The sequence below is a fragment of the Heptranchias perlo genome, chromosome 9 (genome assembly GCF_035084215.1).
Source record: "Heptranchias perlo isolate sHepPer1 chromosome 9, sHepPer1.hap1, whole genome shotgun sequence".
Lineage (NCBI taxonomy): Eukaryota > Metazoa > Chordata > Chondrichthyes > Hexanchiformes > Hexanchidae > Heptranchias > Heptranchias perlo.
In genome coordinates, this window is record NC_090333.1 from 3981137 (window position 1) to 4001457 (window position 20321).

The 20321-nt window shown below is 44.5% G+C and overlaps 2 protein-coding genes across 3 annotated transcripts in view; one reads left to right on the forward strand and one right to left on the reverse strand.

Annotated features, from left to right (window-relative positions):
* Positions 1–1093, reverse strand: part of LOC137325097 (mucolipin-3-like) — a 39550-nt gene extending 38457 nt beyond the window's left edge. The window contains exon 1 of one of the 2 annotated variants that reach the window (XM_067989812.1): positions 849–1091. In XM_067989812.1, coding sequence (XP_067845913.1) covers positions 849–936 — 88 coding nt within the window. In that variant the 5' untranslated portion in view covers positions 937–1091. Of the gene's footprint in view, positions 1–848 lie in introns of both variants that reach the window. The other variant, XM_067989813.1, reaches the window with a different exon arrangement.
* Positions 1094–6742: 5649 nt separating this feature from the next.
* dnai3 (dynein axonemal intermediate chain 3) overlaps positions 6743–20321 on the forward strand; it is an 87123-nt gene continuing 73544 nt past the window's right edge. Inside the window, exons 1-3 of the mRNA XM_067989803.1 lie at positions 6743–6805; positions 11188–11320; positions 15821–15853. Of these exons, the coding sequence (XP_067845904.1) occupies positions 6800–6805; positions 11188–11320; positions 15821–15853 (172 nt within the window). The 5' untranslated portion in view covers positions 6743–6799. The remainder of the gene's footprint in view (positions 6806–11187; positions 11321–15820; positions 15854–20321) is intronic.

Sequence of the window (20321 nt, forward strand, 5' to 3'; positions counted from 1 at the left end):
TGATGGAATGGGAAGCCAAGTTACAACTAACTACACAGTCACAATCAATTAAGTAAAATGAATTTAAATTGTGATCCTCAGGCTACATTGTTACGACTAGCTTCAAGTCAACGCAAGGTTGTTTTGGTCACAAAACAGAAATACGGCAGTGCCACTCAATATACTAAAGTCTGCATTGAGGCCCCCTTTAATCTGTACATTTCCAAGTTCCTAAAGGCTTGGGCATACATCTCAATATGTATCACACTAGCTCATCCTTGGCATGAGTGGCAGGAATATGGAACATCCTACCACAAAGAGTAGTTGAGGCAAATAGCATAGATGCATTGAAGGGGGAAGCTAGGTATGTACATGAAGGAGAAAGGAAAGGATTAGAAAGCTATGCTGATAGGGTGAGATGAAGAGGCTCACGTGGAGCATAAACACCGGCACAGACCAGTTGGGCCGAATGGCCTATTTCTGTGCTGTAGACTCGATGTAACTCAATATTCAGACTTAAATCTCTTGTACCATTTTTGAACAACAGATTTAATGGAACTGACTCCAGGAAACTGGTTTCAAAGACACAGTAAAAATCAACCTGCAAAAAAAAAGTTGTCTAACACAAATACACAGTTTCTAAAACAGATAATTAGTTTCAAACTTAATTACAATGCCAATCTATACAAATGTTGTTGCAGGCAATTTTGGTCGAATTTCACAACTCAGAAATTTGTAACTGTATTTTTTAAAGGACACTTCCGGTAAGGGGGGGGGTAGATTTAAAGTCAATGGTGAAATACTTTGTCCAATCTTATTTCTAGATTCATGGTTGGCAAAATAGCAATAGTGATTTAAAAACAACCGACCTTGTTTTTTGTCAGAGTATGACGAACGCACAGGCATAAACTGCATTTCACACTCCGAGGACCTGGGATCCTTTACTTCAGTTTCCATGTCATTGATATCTACAGACGAAATCCAACAGTCCCATTGATTTTATACCTGACCCCACTGTTGAAACTAACAATTTTTTTCGCATCGCCCCAGGAGTCCAATGAGGAATGTCGAGTTCTCATTAATCTAAATGCATTCAAAATGTAACATTCTTTGGGGAAATGCAATAAAGACTCACCTCCGATGGCCCTTGCGCAGACGGAGAGGTGTTAATTATATAAGTGCCCCAGTTTATTGAGCCCCGCATCTCCTGAGCTCAGGATGCGCTCCCCGGGCCCCGCAGCGCAGGTTGCAACAGCGCCGGCCGCAATTAATTCGGCTGACGTCACAAGGCTAACCTGTCAATCAAGGGCTGGATCCCAGGGTACCCAATCTGGGCATCACACAGTCGAAAAGTAATCGTGATCGATCTGCAGACTTTGCATGCTGGAAATCTGAAAACGAACCAAGCGGAGTTTGCAAAATGCACATTCTTGGTCAGGTCAAGCATTTGGAAAGACTAACAGTTCCCCCTGTTACTTTCCTCTGAACCATTAACGCGTCTCTCTCCTTCCCCTCCTTCTCTTTTCAACTGTGATCGACCTGGTGTGCAATCCCAGCACTTTATGTTCATGCTCCTGGTTCCCTTCCACTATCGAAAAGGGACATCTAATTACGGCCAGGTTCATTTTAAAAGCTACAGCGAGAGAGGGGACCTATCCCCCCCCCTCTTTTTAAGGGGATTATACCAAAAAAAGGGGAGAAAATAAGTATATAAACTCAGGTGAAATTATCAGTTCCTTTTAATCACATTTCTGTTGTTTCTAATCTGCATGAACGACCATGGTACCAGAACCCAGTATAAACTGGTTAAGTTTACTGAGGGTAGTAAACACAGACAACAGTATAAACAGGATGCAGCAAAAGATTTAGATCAGCTCTGCAACTGGCCAGACAAATGTAAATTCGTTTTAACACTGATTAAAATGTGTGTTGTACATACACAGAGAATGGATTATAAGTATCCAGTGAATGGAAGATCTGTGATGGGCAGGCAGCAAGGCAACTGAGGCTTAAAATGATAATTGCCACCTTTTTTCTACTGGAATCCAGTGAACTCTTGGGGGTGGGAGTCTTCCACCTGCTATATTTGACAGCAGGCAATAAGGCCTGCAGCTGGAGGCCATTACACTTCAGGTGGGCGCTGCCTAACTGGCGACCAGGAGGATGCAGGAAGTCAAATGGGCCTGCAGCAGCTGTGGCTCAGCTCTCACCGGTGAATCAGGTCATGGGTTCAAGTCCCACTCCAGAGACTCGAGCACAAAATCTAGGCTGACAATCCAGTGCAGTACCGAGGGAGCGATGCACTTTCGGATGTGCCATCTTTTGGATGAGATGTTAAACTGAGGCCCCTCGGGTGGATGTAAAAGATCCCATGGCTCTATTTTAAAGAAGAGCAGGGGAATTCTTCCCTGGCAAATATTTATCCCTCAACCAACAACACTAAAACAGATTTTCTGGTCATTACCACATTGATGTTTGTGGGACCTTGTTGTGGTCAAATAGGCTTCCGCCTTTCCTAGATTACAACAGTAACGACACATCAAAAGTACTTAATTTGGTGTAAAGCGCATTGGGACATTTCTCTCTGGTTATAACATTCAGTGTAAGAACTGATCCAGGGGTGTAATTGCTACAATATGCTTAAATCCATCAGGTGGCCCTCTAGTGTTCAATTACCAACATGCAAGTACTATATATATCAACCTGGTCTCAGGAACTCCATGTAAAGTGGTCAAATTTGCTGACAATACCAAACAGGAAAGAACAGTGGATTCGGAGGAAGCAGCACAGAAATTACAGGGTGAGTTGAACAAAATAAGTAACTGGGCAGAACAATGGCAGATGAAATTTAATGTAGACAAGTGCAAAGTACTACACAGAGGCTCGAAAAAGAAGCAATGAAAGTACTCCATGAATGGTGTTGAAATAGCTGTGGACACAGTGGGAAGAGACCTAGGGGCCTTAGTAAACTTGGCGATAAACAATAGAGTACAGAAATTAACAAAGCCAGAAGAATGATAAACTATTTGGCCAACTTGAATGTAAATCAGAGGAAGTCGTTATCAGTATTACAGTATTCTGGTCAGACCAAACCTTGAGTACTGTAAGAACTTAAGAAATAGGACCAGGAGTAGGCCATTCGGCCCCTCGAGCCTGCTCCGCCATTCAATCAGATCATGGCTGATCTTCGACCTCAACTCCACTTCCCGCCCGATTCCCATATCCCTTGATTCCCCTAGAATCCAAAAATCTATTGATCTCAGCCTTGAATATACTCAACGTCTCAGCATCCATGGCCCTCTGAGTGAAGATTCACAACCCTCTGAGAGAAGAAATTCCTCCTCATCTCAGTCTTAATCGGCTGGCCACGTATCCTGCGACTATGCCCCCTAGTTCTAGACTCTCCAGCCAGGGGAAACAACCTTTCAGCATCTACCCTGTGAAGCCCCCTCAGAAATTTGTATGTTTCAACGAGATCACATCTCATTCTTCTAAACTCCAGAGAGTATAGGCCCATTCTACTCAGTCTCTCCTCACAGGACAACCCTCTCATCCCAGGAATCAATCTAGTGAACCTTCGTTACACCACCTCTAAGGCAAGTATATTCTTCCTTCGATAAGGAGACCAAAACTGTACACAGTACTCCAGGTGAGGTCTCACCAAAGCCCTGTACAATTGTAATAAGACTGCCTTACTCTTGTACTCCAACCCCCTTGTGATAAAGGCCAACATGCCATTTACTTTCCTAACTGCTTGCTGTACCTGCATGCTAACTTTTTGTGTTTCTTGTACCAGGACACCTAAATCTCTCTGAGCACCAACATTTAATAGTGTCTCACCATTTAAAAAATATTCTGTTTTTCTATTCTTCCTACCAAAGTGAATAATCTCACATTTCCCCACATTATACTCCATCTGCCACCTTTTTGCCTGCTCACCTAACCTGTCTATATCCCTTTGCAGACTCTTTGTGTCCTCCTCACAGCTTACTTTCCCACCTAGCTTTGTAATGTCAGCAAACTTGGATACATTACACTCGGTCCCTTCATCTAAGTCATTAATACAGATTGTAAATAGCTGGGGCCCAAGCACTGATCCTTGTGGCACCCCACTAGTCACAGCCTGCTTGAAAATGACCCGTTTATCTGTACTCTTTGTTTTCTGTCCATTAACCAATCCTCTATCCATGCTAATAAATTACCCCCAACCCCATGAGCCCTTAACTTGTGTAACAACCTTTTATGTGGCACCTTATCGAATGCCTTTTGAAAATCCATATATACTACATCCACTGGTTCCCCTTTATCTACCCTGCTAGTTACATCCTCAAAAAACTCTAATAAATTTGTCAAACATGATTTTCCTTTCATAAAACCATGTTGACTCTGCCTAATCATATTATGATTTTCCAAGTGCCCTGTTACCACTTCCTTAATAATAGATTCCAGTATTTTCCCTATGACTGATGTCTGGCTAACTGGCCTGTAGTTCCCTGTTTTCTCACTCCCTCCTTTCTTGAATGGTGAGGTTACATTTGTTACCTTCCAATCTGCTGGGACTGTTCTAAAATCTAGGGAATTTTGGATGATCATAACCAATGCATCCACTATCTCTGCAGCCACCTCTTTTAGAACCCTAGGATGTAGACCGTCAGGTCCAGGGGATTTGTCGACTTTTACTCCCATTAGTTTCTCCAGTACTTTTTCTCTGCTGTTATTAATTACTTTAAGTTCCTCACTCTCAAGTAGCCCCTTGGTTCCCCACTATTTCTGGCATGCTTTTTGTGTCTTCTACTGTGAAGCAGATACAAAATATTTGTTTAATGTCTCTGCCATTTCCTTATTCCCCATTATGATTTCTGCTGTCTCGGCCTCTAAGGGACCAACTTTTAGTTTTGCTTATCTCTTCCTTTTTACTTACTTGTAGAAGCTCTTACAATCCGTTCTTATATTTCTTGCTAGTTTACTCTCATATTCTATTTTCTCCCTTTTAATCAATTTTTTGGTCGTCCTTTGTTGGCTTCTCAAACTCTCCCAATCCCCAGGCTTACTGCTCTTCTTTGCATCATTATAGGCCTCTTCTTTTAATCTAATACTATCCTTAACTTGTTTAGTTATCCACTCTTTATCTATTTTTATCCTATCCAATATCGCCACTGCTTCCTCCTTCACTGCTACATTGGCAGGGTCCTCTCCTCTAGTGAAGACCGATGCAAAGTATTTTTTTTATTCGTTCATGGGGTGTGGGCATCGCTGGCGAGGCCGGCATTTATTGCCCATCCCTAATTGCCCTTGAGAAGGTGGTGGCGAGCCGCCTTCTTGAACCGCTGCAGTCCGTGTGCTGACGGTTCTCCCGTTCATTTAGTACCTCAGCTATGCCCTCTGCCTCCACAAGAAGATCTCCTTTTTTGTCCCTAATCGGTCCCACCCTTCCTTTGACTACTGTTTTACTATTTATATGTTTATAAAAGAATTTTGGGTTCCCTTTTATGTTAGCCGCTAAACTATTCTCATACTCTATCTTTACATCTCATTCTCTGTATTCAGCCTGGCTCTCTACTGCATTATGAACTTTACATTCATCATAAGCCTCCTTTTTCTGTTTCATTTTAATCTCTATATCTTTAGTCATCCAGGGAGCTCCAGCTTTGGATGCCCTTCCTTTCCCCCTCGTAGGGATGTGTCTATTCTGTACACGAACCAACTCCCTACTCGGAATACTTTTGCTCATAGAGTGGTGAAGGTGAAAACTCTGGATTGATTTACAGGAAAGGACTTGCATTTATATAGCGCATTTCACACACCTCAGGACGCCCCAAAGCGCTTTACAGCCATTGAAATATTTTTGAAGTGTAGTCACTGCTGTTATGCAGGGAAATGCTGCAGCCGATTTGCGGGCAGCAAAGTCTCACAAACAGCACTGTGATAACGATCGGATAATTTGTTTTTAGTGGTGTTTGTTGAGGGATAAATATTGGCCAGGACACCGGGGAGAACTCCCCCGCTCTTCTTCGAAATAGTGCCAGGGGATTTGTGAGAGGGCAGGTAGGGCCTCGGTTTAACATCTCATCCGAAAGACGCCCGGGACAGTGCAGCACTCCCTCAGTACTGCACTGTATCGGCCTTCAATTTAAGACGCAATTGGACGCTGCAATGGGGGGGGCGGGGGGGATTGTATGGTGCTCCTAAATTAACTAACATGGGCAGGAATGGTGTTCATCATCCCTAATGATATGTGATCTCGACTTGCAACCCTCCAGATTATTGCTTAGTGGTGCAGACAGCGACAGTAAACAGCGACTAAAAGCAAAAAAATACTGCGGGTGCTGGAAATCTGAAATAGAAACAGACTCAGCGGAGAGAGAGAAACAGACACATTAAACTCTGTCTCCCTCCTCTCTCTCTCTCGATGTGGAGATGCCGGTGATGGACTGGGGTTGACAATTGTAAACAATTTTACAACACCAAGTTATAGTCCAGCAATTTTATTTTAAATTCACAAGCTTTCGGAGGCTACCTCCTTCCTCAGGTGAACGCATCGTCCACATCGAAAGCTTGTGAATTTAAAATAAAATTGCTGGACTATAACTTGGTGTTGTAAAATTGTTTACAATTGTCTCTCTCTCTGCACAGATGCTGCCTGACCTGCTGAGTGGAGGCCGACACGCGGGGCAGCGATTGGCTGCGGCGACTGTCAATCAACCCGGGTCTTCCGGCGGTTGGTAGCAACGGCCTTGGAAACGAAAGACGCCGGAAGAGCCGGAGAGACAACAAAAGGGGGAAAGGCAGCGCCCGGGCGGTTAACACGCACCCAGCCAACATGAATGTAAGTCGCCCGATTAAAACCGCTCGTTAACCCCGGGGCTGCAACAACCGTCTCACAGATTTAGAATTTAAAAAAATTTTTTTTTTTTTTAGTGCATCTCAAACCTGTCTTATTCTGTGATTAAATAGCGGATAGACAGTAATTCTGCCTAAACTGACCCCCTCCCCTGTTCTGTTTCAGTAACCCAATGCAAATGTAATATAAGAGTCTAATTACACCTTTTTTATGTATGTAAACTAATCGTTTCAATCCAACACAGTATCATATTAAATATAATATATAGTAATGGCTTGGAAATCCTGCAATGGGGTGCTGCTTATGTGAAAGTTAATTTTCCTTGCTGAATATGTATTTCCAGCATTTTCTGCTTTTGTTCCAAATAGGTAAAAGATTCAGACACTCAGTCATTAGGAGTGATAGCCATTTTAGTTTTAAAATGTTTAGCCTGTTTTATGTAGGTCGTATTTAAAGATGGGCACAGCTTGGTTAAAGGTTTTTGAAGTCTATGGAGGGTTTTGCTGCTTATAAGTGACACTTCCCAATATTTACCTGGAGTTAACAGCTCTCCGTGCTGCTAGTGTGACTATATTTAAATTTTGCATTTAGGCTTTTACTGCTTTTGAAAGTTTTATTTCAATCAAAAAAGTGAAGAAGACAACACAATATAACATTAAATGTAATATATATCATAGTGTATATAATAAAATATAATATATCTATGGGGCATGGTGGTATAGTGGTTATATTACTGAACCAGTAATCCAGTGGCCTGGACTAATAATCCAGGGAATGTGAATTCATAATCCCACCGTGGGACTTTGTGAATTTGAATTCAGTTTTTAAAAAGTCGGGAAATAAAAAGCCGGTCTCAGGAAAAGTGCCCCTGAAGCTATCAGATTGTTGTAAAAACCCAACTGCTTCACTAATGCCCTTTAGAGAAGGAAACCTGCCGTCCTTATCTGGCCGAGATGTGACTCCAGTCCCACGCCAACGTGATTGACTCTTAACCGCCCTTTGAAGTGCTACTCAGTTGTATCAAGTCACTACAAAGAATTACGGACTGCAATGGTTTAAGAAGGCGGCCCACCACCGACTTCTTAGGCCAAGTAGGGATGAGCAACAAATGCCAGCCTAGCCAGTGAGAATGAATAAAAAAAATATAAATAAATTAAATCAAACGACATTAATAAACTTGCAGAATGGGTGTATAATTGGCAAATTAATTTCAATATAGATAAGTGTGAGAAGGTGCATTTTGGTAGGAAGAATAAGGAGGCCACATACTGCTTGGATAATAAGAGTCTAAATGGGGTCGAGGAGCAAAGTGATCTCGGAGTACAGACACACAAATCACTGAAAGTAGTGATGCGGGTTAATAAGGCCATAAAAAAGCAAACCAAGCACTGGGGTTCATTTCTAGAGGGATAGAATTGAAAAGCAGAAAAGTTAGGTTAAACTTGCATAGAACCTCGGTTAGACCACTGAAGTACTGTGCAGAGTTCTGGTCTCTATATTATGAAAAGGATATAGAGATTTTTGGAAAAGGTGCAAAAAAGATTCACAAGGATGATACCAGAACTGAGAGGATATACTGATCAGGAAAGGCTGAACAGGCTGGGGGTCTTTTCTCCAGAACAAGAAGGCTGAGGGGTGACCTGATGGAGGTCTTTAAGATTATGAAAGGATTTGGTAGGATAGATGTAGAAAAAATGTTTCCACTTGTGGGAGAGACCAGAACTAGGGGCCATAAATATAAGATAGTCGCTAATAAATCCAATAGGGAATTCAGGAGAAACCTCTTTACCCAGAGAGTGGTTAGAATGTGGAACTTGCTACCACACGGAGTAGTTGAGGTGAATAGCATAGATGCATTTAAGGGGAAGTTAGATAAGCTAGAAAAGAATAGAAGGGTATGCTGATAGGGTTAGATGAAGAAGGGTGGGAGGAGGCTCATGTAGAGCATAAATGCCGGTGTAGACCAGTTGGGTCGAATGGCCTGTTTCTGTGTTGTAAACTCTATGTAACTCTATGTATCTTTTTTATTATGGAGGCGTCCAAAACGCAGCCCATGGGTTAAACCTGGTCAGTTCTCCATGTTATCCTCTCTGCATTGTTCTGCCTTTCGACTCCTCCCATCAACAGAGACAGCTGATCTGTCTGTGGGTCTGTGGGATTTTTTTTTTAAAACCCACAGGCCACTACACCAGATTTGTCACCGGCGAATTGACATGCAGCTAGCTCCCCAACGCCAGCTCGCACAGCTGTACTCCTCCCAGTCAAAACCTGCAAGGGGAATCTACAATTCTGCAGGTTCCAAATGATGGAGGATTCTCGAGCAGCGTCGATGGAGTGGAAGGGCATGTCAATCCATGGCACATCTACCGGGAAAGCCGATATTGCTGTCTGTGATTATTTTTTAATGGAGTTCCACAATCCCACCGAAAGATCAGGTCTTTCTAGCGGCAGTTTTTTCCGCAGAAGGTGATGGTGAGTTATGGGTCTCCCAGATTTATGGACGCACCATGGCCTGTGTAATAACATACATGTGATGCACCAGTGATAAGGGCGTTGCACTTGATGTGATCGTTCAGAGCAGTAAAGCACCATTTTGCAAAAGTGGCATCGAGCTTAATTTTTGGGATGGGGGAATGACAGGCACGGACCCATCTTCCTCTAGGTGGTGCTGAAAGTAAAGGTGCTTTTTTCTTGTTTTTGTTACTCTGCTACTATCCATCCTAACCAACAATTACATTTTCCCAATGCTGGAAGGGTGGGAGTAATTTCGCTAACATTTGATGGCTGTTATCCATGTAATTTCTGGTTGTATAACTGTCGCTGGGTCACGTCACTGTATGCTTGTGACAACACCCAACTCTACCTCTCTACCACATCTCGACCCCTCCACTGCCCCTATTTGTCAGACTGCATGTTCGACATCCAGTCTTGAATGAGCCACAACTTCTTCCAGTTAAACATTGGGAAGACCAGTGTCATTTTCTTTGGCCCCCGCCACAAACTCTGTTTCCCTCGTCACCAATTCCAACCCTCTCCCTGGCTACTCTCGGGCCGAACCAAACTGTTTGGAATCTTAGCATCCTGTTCAACCCTGAGATGAGTTTCCGACCCCATATCCTCTCCATCTCAAAGACTGCCTACTTCCACCTCCATAGCATCGTCCACCTCCATCCCTACCTCAGTGCATCTGCTGCTGAAACCCTAATCTAAGCCTTTATTATCGCCAGACTCAACTATTCCAGTCATTTTCTGGTGGGCCTCCCATCCACCAGCCTCCGTAAGCTTCAGCTCAACCAAAGCTCCACTGTCCATATCCTGTCCCGCTCACTGAACATTCCTGTCCACGCTGACCCACATAGGCTCCTGGTCCTCCAATGCCTCAAATTTAAAATTCTCACCCTTGTGCATAATTCACTTCTTGGCGTACCCCTCCCCATCTTTGTAACCTTCTCTTGTACATCACCCTTTCTTTGCCCCATCATTGGAGTCCATACCTTCAGCCGCCTAGGAGCCATGCTCTCGAATTCCCTTCCTAAAGCCCCATGCTTTGCCAGCACCGTCTCCTCCTTTAAGACCCTCCTTAAAACCCACCCCTTTGACCAAGTTTATAGTCACCCCTCCTTCTAGGGTGAGTCTAGGACAGGGGGACATAACCTTAAAATCAGAGCCAGGCCATTCAGGAGAGAAGTTAGGAAACACTTCTTCACACGAAGGGTGGTGGAAGTGTGGAACTATCTCCCACAAAAAGCAGTAGATGCTAGCTCAATTAATCATTTTCAATCTGAGATCGATAGATTTTTGCTAGCCAAGAGTACTGAGGGATGCGGAGCCAAGGTGGGTGGATGGAGTTAGGATTCAGATCAGTCATGACCTCATTAGATGGCGGAACAGGCTCGAGGGGCTGAATGGCCTACTCCTGTTCCTATGTTCCTAATGGCATGGAGGGATTTGTAGATGAGGACAAAGATGTTGAAATCAGTGCATCTGGGCGTGGGGACCAGTGGGTGAGGATGGGAATTATGGGTTAGTAGAACATAATGTGGATTCAAACCCACAGCCTCCCAACCCAGAGGCAAGAATGCCACCAAAGAAGCTGAATCACCAGTGGGAAACTTCCATTTCTGTGTGTTGTCAATAGTCGCCCTTGTCATTGCAATTATGAGCAAGTAGAGGTGAAATCAGAATCAATCCAAACTAGGTAATTTCACACAAATCAAAATTGGAATAGAAACGTCTTTAGAGATCATTGATGATTGAGGTCGTGTGCCGTGCGATTTATCCATCACCGTCTTACTGAGATTACAGGCAGTAACATGTTTCATAGTCTATGTTTTTATATCTTACTTGCACTGTATTCATTTCTACAGACTACTGGAAGTGAAAATGAGCCTGTAACACCAAGGCCTGAAACGCCTAAGGATTTGAAAACATTGCTGAAGTCTAAAGACCGAGTTAAGTCTAAAACAAGTATGAAATCAGCAAGAAGAGCCAAATCTGCTGGTGAGTTCACTGAGGGTACAAGGCCAACTGTATACACTTTTTAAACGTAGTGGATTTTTCTCCTAATCATTAGGAAGCAAAGTGACAAAGATAAAGGAAGGATCTGTTGGCCTCGGAGGGGGTGCTGCGCAGATTCACCAGAATGATACTGGGGATAAACGGGTTAAATTATGAGGACATAATTGCATAGACTAGGCTTGTAGTCCCTTCAGTATGGAAGATTAAGGGATGTTTAAGATGCCCAAAGCGGTTGATAGGGAGAAACTATTTCCCCTGGCAGGGGGTGTCCAGAACAAGGGAGCTTAACTTTAATATTAGAGTTAGGCCGTTTGGGGTGATGTCAGGAAGCACTTCTTCACACAAATGGGAGTGGAAATCTGGAACTCTCTCCCCCCCCAAAAATCTGTTGAGGCTGGGGGTCAATTGAAACTTTCAAAACTGAGATTGATAGGATTTTTGTTAGGCCAGGGTATTAAGGGTTACGGAACCAAGGTGGGTAAATGGAGTTAAGATACAGATCAGCCATGATCTAATTGACTGGCGGAGCAGGCTCGAGGGGATGAATGCTCTCCTCTTCTTCCTATATTCCTAGATGCTTTGAAATTAAATCTTATGTCACGAGTTACTCCTTCTGATTCTCCTGGTCAGTACCTGAGTCTAACCTGAAGCACCTTCTCATCTGTTGATTTCACAATTTTTATCCATAAAGTAGTAACAACATTTATAGATTTGTTGATGTATCATAGTATCATATTGGGTACAGCACAGGAGGAGGCCACTCAGCCCATCGTGCCTGTGCCGGCTCTTTGAAAAAGATTTTCCAATTAGTCCCATTCTCCTGCTCTTTCCCCATAGCCCTGAAAATTGTATTGTGGAATTTTATTCCCTTTATTCCTTATTGTGGCCACTTCAATTTTTCACTGTCTCATCAATCTTTTTTTAAATTTGCTCCGATTGTGTTTTTTTTTGCCTTTTCCCAAATCCATTGGCGTCTGTGGGATGTATGGTTCCGCTGGCTCCTGGCACCCAATGGTAGCTCACTGTAAACGGGCACTTGTTTTCTGTTTAAGCCTTCACCCCGAGTGTTGATGGACTCTTTAGTCCTGGAGACAACATGGTCAAGCCCAATCCTGTCCTCACCTGACTTCCGTCCACTTGCCGACGTCTGGGGCAGGAGCCTTGGCTAATTTTACGCTCCCTACATCAAGGGTCCTCTTGACCCCGATCATAAATAAACCCAAGGTTCACCTATGACTAATGCTAAAGGAGGTATTTCTAGCCACTGGAAAGCGATGGTGTCTTCGACAATGCGGCACTTTGGCCGTTGTATGCAAACTTGAACAGTTGCTCGTGCAAGCAGTTCCCACTTCTATTCAATTTCCCAGCTGGGCTGAAGTTACAGTAACGCTTCCTCAAGGGTACAGCACATGAGACTTCTCAGACTGTGAGGGAAAATGTTGATGGACATTCCTACTGTGGGGGTAGACTTCCAACTAACGAGACGGCTGGGTTGAGTTCCGTCCCTGAGCTCGGAAAGAGCTCCATTTCTTTGCCAGTTATGTGACACTAGAAGCCAGTGCGCCATAAGCATCAATCGCAGGGGAGGAACCGTTGGCCCCAGAATTTGTTGGATTGGGGCACCTTGCAGTGTCCCCCGTTAGTTAGACTTGTTTGTGCAAGTTTAGGTTTTAAAATTTTTTGCCCACAAAGTTGCTGGAAGTGCGAGCTGATAACAGCATGGCGAGGGAAACAGGACATCTGGGACCTTGGTGAACGACGCGACCAACAGTCTATCTCCTTAAACAATGAGATTTAAGGACATTGCTGCAGGAGTTCCTCAGGGCAGTGTCCCAGGCCCAACCATCTTCAGCTGCTTCATCAATGACCTTCCCTCCATCATAAGGTCAGAAATGGGGATGTTCGCTGATGATTGCACAGTGTTCAGTTCCATTCACAACCCCTCAAATAATGAAGCAGTCCGAGCCCTGGACAACATCCAGGCTTGGGCTCATAAGTGGCAAGTAACATTTGCGCCGGACAAGCACCAAGCAATGACCATCTCCAACAAGAGAGAGTCTAAGTACCTCCCATTGACATTCAACGGCATTACCATCGCCGAATCCCTCACCATCAACATCCTGGGGGTCACCATTGACCAGAAACTTAACTGGACCAGCCATATAAATACTGTGGCTACAAGAGCAGGTCAGAGGCTGGGTATTCTGTGGCGAGTGACTCACCTCCTGACTCCCCAAAGCCTTTCCACCATCTACAAGGAACAAGTCAGGAGTGTGATGGAATACTCTCCACTTGCCTGGATGAGTGCAGCTCCAACAACACTCAAGAAGCTCAACCCCATCCAGGACAAAGCAGCTCGCTTGATTGGCACCCCATCCACCACCCTAAACATTCACTCCCTTCACCACCGGCGCACTGTGGCTGCAGTGTGTACCATCCACAGGATGCACTGCAGCAACTCTCCAAGGCTTCTTCGACAGCACCTCCCAAACCCGCAACCTCTACCACCTAGAAGGACAAGATTAGCAGGCACATGGGAACAACACCACCTGCACATTCCCCTCCAAGTCACACACCATCCCGACTTGGAAATATATCGCCGTTCCTTCATTGTCACTGGGTCAAAATCCTGGAACTCCCTTCCTAACAGCACTGTGGGAGAACCGTCACCACACGGACTGCAGCGGTTCAAGAAGGCGGCTCACCACCACCTTCTCACGCGCAATTAGGGATGGGCAATAAATGCTGGCCTCGCCAGCGACGCCCACATCCCATGAACGAATAAAAAAAAATAAACAGAGGAAGGACTGAGAAGGAGGACGAATTGGAGTCAGATCAGATACAGAAAAAGAAATAAAAAGAGGGAAAGAAAGACTAGGTTTAGAGATGATGTGGAGATGCCGGTGATGGACTGGGGTTGACAATTGTAAACAATTTTACAACACCAAGTTATAGTCCAACAATTTTATTTTTAATCCCACAAGCTTCCGGGGGCTTTCCCCTTCCTCAGGCGGTGTGGAAATGACATTTTCGAATCCTTCGCATTTTAAGATCACAAAACAATGCCTGGTGATTACTGCCCGTTGCCAAGGCAATCACAGTGAGCAGACAGAAAGGTGTCACCTAAAAAGGCCACCGAATATACAAACCCCCCAAAAAAAGAGAGAGAGAGAGAGAGAGAGAGATAAGGAAGACAGTCAATGACCCGTTATATTAAAAACAGATAACATTTGTTCGCTGGTGGGGTTACGTGTAGTGTGACATGAACCCAAGATCCCGGTTGAGGCCGTCCTCAACCGGGATCTTGGTTCGGAGAGACAGAGAAAAGAGATAGAAAGGAAAATTAAGAAAAAAAAATTTGAAATTTTAAAAATCTTCAACAACAATTCACAACCTGAAGGAATGAGACTCCACAGTTGAAATTGTTCACTTTCTGAGCCAGAGAGGTTGATTGGCAGTCATTAACAATTACCACATTGTTAAAAGGGTACTTACGCTGTTAATTACTAGACTTATCTTTCTGTGGCGAGTTTAATGGGCAATTAATGTGCGAATGCAGCAACTTCATGAAAATCACGGGGAGGTTAAGGGCGAGATGAAGTTTTCGCAAAGCTAACGGCGGAGCGGGCACAAATCAGTCAGCAACTTGTGGCGATTCGCAACTCACGGGGTATCTCTTCCTCGCCGCGAGTGGCTGGCCGATTTGCGCATTAATAAAGGCCTGCGTTGTTCAGACGCCGTTATTATTTTCAGCAAAATCTGGGCCAATATGTTCACAGCAAATCCTGACATCATGGTGAATTAGGAGTTGAAACCCAGTCGACTGATGCTGAATGAATGTAAGCCCAACTCTTAAATAAACTACGGAGAAATCGTTTGAAAACTTTTCCAAAAGTGCTACGTTTTCACAAATGAAAAAGAAAAAAAAAACGTGCAAAATTGAACTGAAGACTTTTCCATGTGTAACTCACAACTGAGCCTGGTCTCAACAGTGGGAGAAAAAGAACAAGGTTATGTTTAGAACTGAAAGAGATGGAATCTATGTTTGTGTTAAAATTTGAAGGGACAACATCTCTAAGCATCCTGTCTTATACAGATGGGTGTAATATCCTATTTGTATGTGGAAATTAATGATTCAAAAGTTAACTTTTTTTAGGGAGCACGTAGACTTCGTATTAACAGCAATGTGAAAATAACAACATGCTGGGAGATGTGGGCGGTGCTGGTGCTGAGAACAGAGCATTATCTCCATCTCGAGCACCCGACATGACTAGGTGGCAGAGTCCAGTCTTAATCCCTGCCACAACAATATTCCTGATAAAAGAGTCCTCTGGCACACAAGTTCCATTTCCCACACCAGCTACCCTGTGGCCTCAGAGTGAATTTTGTGCTCGGGATTAGTTGACTTTTGTTAGGCTGGGCAAGTCGTTAATTCCAATTGTATCATCTTTTGAAATTGATATCCATTATGTTCCATTTCAGCAAAGAAAGAGGAGGTTCTGGAACCTACTGAGTGTAAGTTTTCTAGCAGTGTTTTCTTCTTTCCATCTTCAAGTAGGAATAATTTATTGGGATGTAACTTGTCCTGGTTCATTAATGGGAAAGAGATTTGCTCATGACATTTATGCACAAAGCACACTTGTACAATCATTGAAAGAAAGTTTAAGAAGAACAAACTTTAATTTATATAGTGCCTTTCATGACCTCAGGATGTCGCAAAGTGCTTCGCGGCCAATGAAGTAATTTTGAATTGTAGTCACTGTTGTAACGTAGGAAACATGGCAGCCAATTTGCACACAGCAAGGTCCCACAAACAGCAATGAGATAAATGACAAGGTGATCTGTTTTTTAGTGGTGTTGGTTAAGGGATAAATGGGAAACTGGACACTGGGAGAACTCCCCTGCTCTTCATCAAATAGTATCATGGGATCTTTTACATCAGCTGAGAGGGTAGATAGGGCTTTAGTTTAACTTCTCATTTGAAGACAGCACCTCTGACAGTGCAGCACTCCCTCAGTACTGCACTGTAGATTGAGCCTGGATTATGTGCTCAATCTCTGGAGCGGGGCTTGAACCCACAACCTTCTGGCTCGGGCGAGGGTGCGACCACTAAGCCAAGGCTGGCATCTTGAATTCCCTCCCTGTCCTCTCCCTTTCCCTTTAGCAAAAGAAAAGATACCAGTGTAGCTCAGGAACAAGACATGCAGTCCAAAGTAGGGACAAATCAAGTTGGTTTTGTTGAGATGTCCACAGGCAACATTGTGCCATCAAATAAGTCAGTATGGATGTGGGAGAAACAAAATCATACAGGAACTCTAGTGGTCCTCAAAAATGACCTTATCTTTGCAATTTCACTCAATGGGGAGTTGGCAATTATAAAAATTCCTGTGCTTTGCTTGTTGCATAACATTGTTAGGATCATAGGAATATAGGAACAGGAGTAGGCCATTCAGCCCCTCGTGCCTGCTCTGCCATTTGATAAGATCATGGCTGATCTGTGATCGAGCTTCATACACCTGCCTTTGGCCCATATCCCTTAATACCTTTGGTTGCCAAAAAGCTATCTATCTCAGATTTAAATTTAGCAATTGAGCTAGTATCAATTGCCGTTTGAGGAAGAGAGTTCCAAACTTCTACCACCCTTTGTGTGTAGAAATGTTATGTATAAATGATAATTAAGTTTACTAACTATTGAGGTATATGAAATAAATATAGATGTACAATAATAATGGGGCAGGAAATGGATAATTCTCTAAGACATTGACATACTGCTCCAATTATTGTACTTCAACAGAATGGAAATTCTAGATAACGTTACAAGGCGGTGCTGTCTCACTTCCCGTCAGTCGTGAATTTTTCAATATGCTTTGCTAGGCTTTGCCATCACCATAGTAAAGATTTTACACATATGTATTTATCACCTCTCACTTAAACATCAACCTGTATTTACATAGTGCTATGTAGAAAAATGTCCTCAAGCACTTCATAGAGGACAGAAAGAGCAGACCCCTCCTCCCCCTCCCCTCCTTCCTCCCTCCTCCCCCCCTCCTCCCCTCCTCCCCCCTCCCCCCTCCCCCCACTCCCCCCTCCCCCACCCCCCCACCATAGCCTGTTTTGGCAGGGTTAGGAGAGATAACTCGAAGGTTGGTTGAAGAGATCTGTTTTTGCGAAGGCTTTTTAAGGTGAGGATGAGGCAAGATGAATTCAACGGAGAGTATAAACTAACCCAAACCTGCCTCGTTCCTGCCGGGCGGGCTGGGTTAAAATAGTGGCTAAAGTAATGAACCGGGTTCAGTGGTTACCTCATATAATAACTGTACACAGACACTGAATGTAAATTGCAGAGAAAGACATTTCAAGCCTACTCCTAAACATAGCATTGAACTCTTCTCTCTCTATCTTTGCCATAGCTATCAATTTTTTTGTTCTAAAGTCCTTTTTAAGCATGTGAGAGTGGTCGGGCAGCCTATGACAGTTCAGGCTTTTCCCCCCAACACTCATTCTCATGTTCGCAGCTAGATGGCAGTTTCCACAAGCAGACCGAGTCTCTTAATAACTCAAGTCTTAGGTACGGGTTAGTGCAGTCCAGTAACCTGTAATTGCAGTACATCCCTTACTGGAGGTTACGTGGGAAGGCCATCACATCCTCTCGTAACCTACAAAAGTAGAAGATAATGATGCCAATTTTCCTCCCCTCCCCTTCCCCTCCCACCTGGGTCCAAGACGATGGAGTTCACCCAAAGTATTTCCAGCTTCCAGCCTTTTGCATTGGCCTGACGTTCCCCCCCAGTGCAAGAATGTCCATTGGCGGGCGTTAACCCTTAAGAGGCAGGGGGAGGAAAGTCCGTCACTCTTGCAGGCCCATGTTGCCTTCAACAGCAGAAATGGTGATCGGCTTTGAGACATTCTGGCTGCTGCTTTTGGACATCCAGCCCCCATGATCCTGAGTGCTGGAAACACTGGGTGGTGGCACCCCATCCACCACCCTAAACATTCACTCCCTTCACCACCGGCGCACTGTGGCTGCAGTGTGCACCATCCACAGGATGCACTGCAGCAACTCGCCAAGGCTTCTTCGACAGCACCTCCCAAACCCGCGACCTCTACCACCTAGAAGGACAAGGGCAGCAGGCGCATGGGAACAACACCACCTGCACGTTCCCCTCCAAGTCACACACCATCCCGACTTGGAAATATATCGCCGTTCCTTCATTGTCGCTGGGTCAAAATCCTGGAACTCCCTTCCTAACAGCACTGTGGGAGAACCGTCACCACACGGACTTCAGCGGTTCAAGAAGGCGGCTCACCACCACCTTCTCGAGGGCAATTAGGGATGGGCAATAAATGCCGGCCTTGCCAGCGACGCCCACATCCCGTGAACGAATAAAAAAAAATTTTAAAAATGGTGCTTACCTTTTTGGTGCAGTGGTGTGCCTGCTGCCTTGCCCTTCTCAGACCCTCTGATCTGAGGGGGCTGCATGCGAGCACTAATGCCCACTGCCTTTGGGCGTTGTTCGTTTTGGGGCTCTGCCAGAAAAACGAGGCCGCAGGTGATATCACTCCCACATCATTACACACTTGGCGTCCTATTTGACCCTGAGCTGAGCTTCCAACCTCATATCCGCTCCATCGCCACCTCCGTAACATCGCCCATCTCCACCCCTGCCTCAGCTCATCTTCAGCTGAAACCCTCATTCATGCCTTTGTTACGTCCAGACTTGACTATTCCAACGTTCTCCCACCTTGCACCCTCCGTAAACTTGAGCTCATCCAAAACTCAGCTGCCCGTATCCTAACTTGCACCAAGTCCCGTTCACCCATCACCCCTGTGCTCGCTGACCTCCATTGCCTCCCGGTCCGGCAACGCCTCGATTTTAAAATTCTCATCCTTGTTTTCAAATCCCTCCATGGCTTTTCCCCTCCCTATCTCTTCTCCTTCAGCCCTACAACCCTCCGAGATCTCTGCGCTCCTCCAATTCTGGCCTCTTGCGTATCCCCGATTTTTTTCGCTCCAGCATCGGCGGCCGTGCCTTCAGCTGCCTAGGCCCTAAACTCTGGAATTCCCTCCCTAAACCTCTCACCTCTCTACCTCTCTCTCCTCCTTTAAGACGTTCCTTAAAATCTACCTCTTTGACCAAGCTTTTGGTCACCTGTCCTAATATCCCCTTATGTGGTTCGGTGTCAAATTTTGTTTGATAATCGCTCATGTGAAGCGCCTTGGGACGTTTTACTATGTTAAAGGCGCTATATAAATGCAAGTTGTTGTTGTTGAGGGTTAGGGCAGCATCCCCCTTGAGATAACCCACAGTCATACCTTTACAGGGCAAGGGGTGGGGTGGTTTGGGGAGACCTGCTCTCACAGGTTCCTGCGCTTTCTTCATCTGCTTGTGCTCGGGAAATAAATTTCCCCCGGGATGCAAAATAAAAGAAAAGGAGTGAGATGTTAAACTGAGGCCCTGTATCCAGGCCACTGTGTACAGGCTAAGGTACTTGGTCAACTTTACTTACAGGTAAATTAATACATAGAAGGAAAAAGACACAGCAAGATACTAAAGATATAATAACCAGACTTAACACAATATACAATGTTCAACAAAACTAGAAAAGTCATAGTTGGAAATCTTTGCAGTTCTTTTCCGTTAGTTTTTAGGGACAATCTTTGATGGTAAGTTACGTGGAGGATAATTCCCTGTGCAGCCTCTATTAGCCCTGATGTGGAGACGCCGGTGATGGACTGGGGTTGACAAATGTAAGGAATCTTACAACACCAGGTTATAGTCCAACAGTTTTATTTGAAAATCACAAGCTTTCGGAGGCTTTCTCCTTCGTCAGGTGAAGTGTGGGATTCCTTGAAGGTTACTGCATTTATAGTCAGAGAACAATGCTTGGTGATTACAGATAATCTTTCCAACTGCCCGTTGTCAAGGCAATCAAAGTGCTCAGACAGAGAGACATTACATACAGGACCACCGAATATACAAAC